We start from the raw sequence: 7,500 nt of genomic DNA, 5'->3' as shown, positions 1-7,500 counted from the left end.
GGATGATGTTGGTGAGCCGCGTCTCAGTCAAGCATATAACGCTGCTTTCCCGATACAGTTTCTGGCCCCGGGTGGAGCAGGATCTGGATTTATTAGCGATGCAAATACTGCTTGTGTCTTTACAAGCCAACATTTCAATACAGAGGCGAAAAAAACAATTATTGCCGGCTACCTGTCGGATTCGCGATCGGAACGAATGACAGCGATGTTTAGTTATAAAACGGGAGCTTCTCATCCTTAAATGTAATTTGCTGAGCCGCGTTCCATGCCGTTGTAAAATCAGTATAACCCGCGGCTTCTCGGGGCTTATTGTTTATGTTTATAGCGTTCGCAGTTCCTGTTTTGTTTTGTAACCCTGCCCACCGATGACGCGGTGGGCCGCGTCATCGGTTCTTTCTCTGGCTCCTGTTTAGCCCCTGCTCGGAGTCGGTGCTTGCCTGGAACCAGTTTGGAACCAGTTTGGCACCAGTTTGGCCCCAGCTCGGGCGGTGGAAAACCAAAAAACTGGTGCTAAGTCAGGCACCGGCTCCGAACCAGCCCTGGTGGAAAAGGGGTATGAGAGCCACTGGTAGGTCACTGCTGCACCCCCTAGTGGCTCAGATGGGTGGTAGCATCTCTTCTTGTTGAGAATCTGTCTGGACCAATCACATGGGAGTTTGATACGATGTTTGTCTGCTGTGTTTGTTTTTAGCTAGCTAACATTCGCCAGTGAACTTTAGAAATTTTTTTTGTTTGTTTCCTAACCTTAAAGACAAACTCAACACTGAATCACAGAAGGCCAAAAACTGCTGCTGTGCTGCCCTCTAGGGGCTGAAACCGTCACTCATGCTGCACTCCTGGACACACCCAGGTGGTGGTGTGTGTGTTGAGTGTGCACCTGAAGGCGCTGTGTGGTATGAAGGTAGATTTGTGTCTTTATTATTCAATCAAAAAAAAAAAGTTGCTTCAATCAAAAAAAAAATATTTTCAATCAAAAAAACTTCACTTCAATCAATCAAAAAAAAAAAAAATTCAATCAAAGAAAAAAAGAGTTCAAATGCAATTTTTTGAGTCTGAAATATTTTTTTGCATTCAAACACTTTTTTTCTTTGATTATTATTATTTTTTTTTATGATTGAAGTGAAGTTTTTTTGATTGAATAATAAAGACACAAATGTCCTGCCCATAATATGGTCCAAACACAAAAAAGATTACTTCAATCAAAAAAAAAAAAAAAAATTCAATCAAAAAAAAAAAAATTCAATTGAATAAAAAAAGTGTTTCAATGCAAAAAAATATTTCAGACCCAAAAAAGTGCATTTGAACTCTTTTTTTCTTTGATTGAATTTTTTTTTTTGATTGAATAATAAAGACACAAATCTACCTTCATATGTGTGTGTGTGTGTGTGTGTGTGTGTGTGTGCTTGGGCAGATAAGCCAGTGGGCGTCAGGCCCACTGGTGAACAAATAAATCCACAGAAACATCAAAAGTATGAACTGAATTTCTCTCTTTCTCTCTCCGCAGCCGCCTGGACGCCAATCACATCTCCAGCGTTCCCATTGGCTGTTTCTCGGGGCTGCGCTCCCTCCGCCACCTGTGGTTGGACGATAACTGGTTGTGGGCGGTGCCGGTGGAGGCGCTGAGCGAGCTGCCCGCCCTGCAGGCCATGACGCTTGCGCTCAACCACATCAGCCACATCCCAGACCACGCCTTCGCCAACCTCAGCAGCCTGGTGGTGCTGTACGCGCACGCACACACACACACACACACACACACACTCATTTGCATTTTTTTTTTTTTTTTGAGGAAGAGACACAAGGAGAGGGTTGTGTAGATCAAAAGTTGCACGAAAACCTCCCACACACACACATTCACTATAACATTTATTTTACAAACTGAGTGAAGCGCTCCCTCCTCCTTCTCCTCCTCCTCCGCCTCCGCCAGGGAAAATAGTCCCGGGGAAATGTTTTACTTTCCACAGCCAGTTATCAGCTGTGTGGTTTGTGAGTGTTGAGGACTTTGTTTGAACATTACTCACATTATTCACATTTTGATTCTGCGTTCTCTAAATCTCTAAATGGTCTAAATGAACGTGTTATTGTAAACTTGACGGTGTGTTGGAGTCTTTGTGCAGCTTTTGAGGAGGAGGGAGAGGAGACAGGAAGATGAAGAGGGAGGAGAAGAAGAAGGGGAGGGAGGGATGAAGGAAAGGAGGAAAGGAAGGGAGGAAAAAAGAGGGAGAAAGACGAGTGAAAGGCAGTGATGGGAGGAAGAAAAGGAGGAGGACGACTTTGCTTCAAGCTGCTATTAGTTTCAATACGCCGTGACTGTGTGTGTGTGTGTGTGTGTGTTGCCCATAAGTTTTCACATGCCGGAGGAGGAGAGGAAGTGCTGAGGGAACCAATGAGCAAGAGGGAAGGATGACAGAGAGAGAGAGAGAGAGAGAGAGAGAGAGAGAGATGATGCTGATAACACATCGCCATCAGACATCCGCCTCTCTCTCCTGCTCTCATAAACAAACTGATTCATTGTTGTCTATATGTGTGTGTGTGTGTGTGTGTGTCTTTCTCTCTCTTTCTTCACTTCTCCGTCTTCTTTCTCCTCCGTCTTTTCTTTCTCTTTGTGTATTCAGCCTCCTCAGCCCTGCACAGCTCAAACTGTCCAAACCTGAGGAACTTTATTTTGAAAATCTACGTTAATTCCCAGCGGGGGTTCGTTCAGCGCATCGATACACACTGATTACAAATTCTGCTGAGTCATCGTTATTGATCTGACGAGAGAAACATCAATCGTGTGAATCACTCTGACTCGATCGAAATGCTTCAAATTGATGCGTTCACAATTCTTAGAAAAATACTGTGAAATTGCAACTTTTTCATGATTTTTAGTTTTATTTTTATTTTTTACCTCATAAGCAGCTTCCCTGCACAGAGCACTTAGAGAGCAGCAGCTCATTTCATAATAACACACAGCAACATGGAGCACCAACACCTTACGGCAGCTAGAGGCTTAAAAACACACGATTAGTCGTATTATTTTTTATTTTTAACTATTTATATTGTTATTGTTATTTGTATATTTTTATTTTGTATTTATTTTTGTTTATTTTGTATTTATTTTGTTTTTATTTTGTACTTATTTTTTTCTCTTTTTTGTTGATTTGTGATTTGTTGTTGAGTTGTAGTATTTGTAGTATTTTTTTAATTTATTATTCTTCTTGTTTTAATGATTATCAATAAAGTAACAGATGAAGACACAGGACTGAAAAAGCCTCAAAGGACAGATGCAGTTTGAGGAAAGAGAAACTTTTTGATCTGATTGATTTGATCCGTTACTGCAGGTGTTTATTATCGGATAAGGAAACAAAATGTGGTTTTAGGTTCTGACTCAAATCCCAGCTCACAAACTGGAATCAAATCGAAACAACAACAACAACAACAACAACAACAACAAAAAGGCTGATAAATCACCAAAATGAATCGATTTTCAGGTAAAGATGCACAAGATTGGTTCAAAATAATTCCAATAATCTCAGAAAATCTATCTATCTATCTATCTATCTTTCTATCTATCTATCTATCTATCTATCTATCTATCTATCTATCTATCTATCTGTACTGTATTAGTAAATCAATTCAACTCTCATCGATTTCTGCATTTCCACTGATTTCAGCTAAAACCCAGACTCTTCTGTGTCTGCAGTGTTTTTGTTTTTACCATGTAGACACCAGTCTGTGTGTGTGTGTGTGTGTGTGTGTGTGTGTGTGTGTGTGTGTAGCGTTGCTAGGAGCCGGTGTTGCAGTAAGTTCAGTCTTAGTAGCTACTAGCCCTGTCTGTCTGCATTAGTGCCTTAATGACATGCAACTCTGTGTGTGAGTGTGTGTGTGTGTGTGTGTGTGTGTGTGTGTGTGTGTGTGTGTGTGTGATGGTATTCAGCGCGGCAGTATTGAAGTCCTCTGTCATTTCTTTTGTCCAATCGGCTTGAAGCTAATTTGCATGAAATTACCCAAAACCTTGAGAGGCCCCGGGCCCCTTTCAGGCACACACACACACACACACACACACACACACACACTCACTCACTCTCTTTGTCCACTTCATTAGTCAATCAGTCGCCCCAGTATGTGTGTGTGTGTGTGTGTGTGTGTGTGTGTGTGTGCGTCTAACCCTGTGTGTCTCTCTCTCCCCAGGCATCTGAACAACAATAGGATCGTTTCCATGGGAACAAGCTGCTTCCACGGACTCCACAGTCTGGAGACGCTGTGAGTCTGAGTGTGTGTGTGTGTGTGTGTGTGTGTGTGGCTCTTTCTTTTCTGCGCGGGGTCAGAGGAGTCAGGGTTGAGTTAGGGTTAGGGGTCAAGGGTTATGGGATGAGAGAGAGAGAGCGAGAGCGGGCGAGCGACACTGAGTTTGAGTGTGAGCGGTGAGAAGACAGACTCAGAGTTTTGTTAACGAGACTCTTTTTTAAAAAGCGATAATCCCTCAGTTCCTGGCTTTTGTTCGTTCTCATTCGGTCTCCGTGTTCGCCGCGAGACTCTCGGCGCTCTGGTGTTCCTGAAGTGCACTTCCCAGAGATCAGCTGTCAATCAAACCGGCGTGGGCGGGGCAGTGACGTGTCCCTCAGCTCAGTGACAGCCGATGATTTTACACACGTCTGATTTTATCGGAGCGTCAAGATGAGAAAAAGTTTCATGATCACCTGACACCAAACGACCGAAAAGAACTCTATTATTACTATTCCCAGAAAGACCCTGGATAATCTCTGAGATTAAAGTAATACGTTTACAAGACAAAAATCACAAATTTATGAGAAATAAAACAGAAAAAATCCGAGATTATAAAGAGAAAAAAAAACTCGGAAAACAGTTTTTCTTTTACTTTTTTTTTTTTTTTTAAATCAAGGAACCACATGGTTTCATTTTGCAAAATTGGATTTCTCACAGTGTCTCTGCTGGTATGTGACTGCAGTAGAAGTAGAAGTACTGTTCCTCTGCTGGTATGTGACTGCAGTAGAAGTAGAAGTACTGTTCCTCTGCTGGTATGTGACTGCAGTAGAAGTAGAAGTAGTGCAGTAAAAATGTCCTGCAGTAAAAGTCCAAAGTGTCTCATGTCAAATGTCTTGGCAGTAAAAGTGACTGAGCTCCTTTTTCCAAACAGTAACTGTGTTAGCTGGGATCTTTTCCAGAGAACACGCTGCACACTGCATGCTTTTAAAGGGGCATTACACTCAACTGAAGTGAGGACCCTGCAGACTCAACTGACACATGTGGAATAAGAACATAATATGAAGAAAACAGCATATTTTTCATCGAATATGTAATTTTTTTTAATCTTAAAATTCCCTTCCAGCCATTTATTTAAGTTAATTAATATTGAATATTTCAGTTTTCCATGAAAATAACATCCCTCAGTGTCTTAAAAATGGCTAAACTCGACTGTAAACCGTCACCTCATTAAAAATGTGCAGATCTATCAATATAAAATAGGCCCCGCCCACCTCCCTAGTGACACTCGATAAGATCCTCCCATATTTGATAATCAATTCATTTTTTTTCAGTGAAACTTACATTCAAATGTGAAGCAGCCATTTCCAGTTGGTTTTATTGATTTTTTCGAAAACAAAACACAAGCAGAAGTCCAGCACGGCGACTGGTGGAGCTGCTGTTAAAAATATGCAAAGCAGCGCCCCGTCAGCTGATGGGATTGGCTCCTCAGGGTGATGACGTCATAACCCAGGCCTGGCCTTTGATTCGCTGCGGTTTCAAAGTGGAGAAACTGCTGATTTCTCTCCTGATACATCTGGAAATGTAAGAAAAACACCACATGAACATTTCGTTTCATTTTCAAACTTGAATTTCATTGGACGGCCTGGTGAAGCGCGGCGTGATCGCCCCCTTCTGGATGTCGACGGCGATGAACGCGTAAATTCATAAACTGTCCTTCGAACTCTTTGGAAGATTATTTTGGAGATATTAAATGTTGCCAGGCCAAAATAGCCTCTGTGTGTGTATCTATCAGTGTGTGTTTTTTCTGTAAGCATTAGAGTGTGTATCTGCATGCGAGTGTGTGTGTGTGTGTGTGTGTGTATGTGTGTGTTTTAGGGGTTATGTTGAGGAATGTGTGTATATAGACATGATGTTTCTGTTTTCTCAGTCAACCAAAGAACCAGGTTTAAATACACAAACGCACACTGCCTTCATTTGGAAATACTTCTCTGTGTGTGTGTGTGTGTGTGTGTGTGTGTGTGTCCCAGTGGCTCCGTGTGTGGCCCTGGCTGTATGCTAATCATAATTGCTGCGTGCACACACAGGCAGCATGTGTTTCTGTGTGTGTGTGTGTGTTACCTGCCCTCCTCCATGCTAAACTCAGCAATAATAAACCCGAGCGCAGAATGTTCATCCAAAACTACACACACAAACATGAGAGACTGCAGGAGAAGGAGAGGAAGAAGAAGATGAATAAACAATGACCATGAGAAAGAAAAAGAAATCGCAACAAAAACGGCTCAGTGAAGTCTTGAGGGAACGCACGAGTTTCCGTGGGACCCCGTCCCGTTCGGTCACAGGCGTTCAGATCCTGGTTTCAACGTGTTTTCACACTCGCTCGTGTTCTGGTTCATGGTTCATGTGCGGCGGCGATGTCCTGTGAATGAAGCCTTCAGAAACCTGAGCAAAGTCACTGCACTTCATTCAAAAATCTGGGAAAAATGTGGATATTATGAGGATAAAAATGCTGAAAACTTTGCAACAAATGAATTAAAATTCAAAAGAAAATGAGCAGAGAATCATGAAAGAGCATCGTATGCATGTATGAATGTATGAATGTATGAATGGATGTATGTATGTAAGTACGTATGTATCTATGTCTCTAAGCATAAATCCAGAACAAGTCTTCGGTCCAATGTTACAGCAACCGATTAAACTGTCTTACTTTAGTTTTGTTCTTTTCTTTCAAATAATGTAGAAGCTTTTGTCTAATAATATATTCTCTTCATTGTTTCTCAAAATTGTTTGTACAGAAACACAAAAAGTTTTCTTTCAAATTTGTATACATCAACATTCCTTTAAATTTTGACTTTGACTTGCTGTGATTCAGACAGGCTGGGCCCACATAAGCCTCGGCTTCCAGCCCAACCCTTTTGGTGCCACATCATCCTGAACAGTGATGTGATGTGACACTATGTACTTCCTTCAAAGCACCAAATAAAACAATTCAATCAATCAATGTTTAAAAAAATGGAACCAGGAATTTAGCAACGAAATACTTGAAAAGAATACTTGAAAAATGATGTGTTTAGTGGTCATGTGAGGGTCTCACAGGCATTTCACTGTGAGCCTTTTTAACCTCCCACTGCAGCAGCTTCACCTCAGGAAAGCGTCAGTGGAGTAAGAGCACTGAGACGCGTCTTTCTCAAGCTTTTCATTTAAAGTGAAATTATATCCTCAATAAATGATGTCCTCCTTTTGCTGAGGACCCCCTGGAAGACCCTCAAAGGGCCCCTGGGGGGGTCCCTGCACCCC

General features: G+C 41.8%; 1 protein-coding gene across 1 annotated transcript in view; it reads left to right on the top strand.

Moving 5' to 3' along the window:
* The window catches only part of LOC115355640 (leucine-rich repeat-containing G-protein coupled receptor 5-like), a gene marked incomplete at its 3' end in the record, with an annotated part of 44,215 nt that overhangs the window by 21,338 nt on the left and 15,377 nt on the right, over window positions 1-7,500 (top strand). The window contains exons 5-6 of the mRNA XM_030046497.1: window positions 1,505-1,720; window positions 4,171-4,242. Coding sequence (XP_029902357.1) covers window positions 1,505-1,720; window positions 4,171-4,242 — 288 coding nt within the window. The remainder of the gene's footprint in view (window positions 1-1,504; window positions 1,721-4,170; window positions 4,243-7,500) is intronic.

This window comes from Myripristis murdjan, chromosome 23 (assembly GCF_902150065.1).
Source record: "Myripristis murdjan chromosome 23, fMyrMur1.1, whole genome shotgun sequence".
In the NCBI taxonomy this organism is placed as follows: domain Eukaryota; kingdom Metazoa; phylum Chordata; class Actinopteri; order Holocentriformes; family Holocentridae; genus Myripristis; species Myripristis murdjan.
The sequence above is the reverse complement of the archived record's forward strand: the minus strand, read 5'-3'. Positions and strand labels throughout refer to the sequence as shown.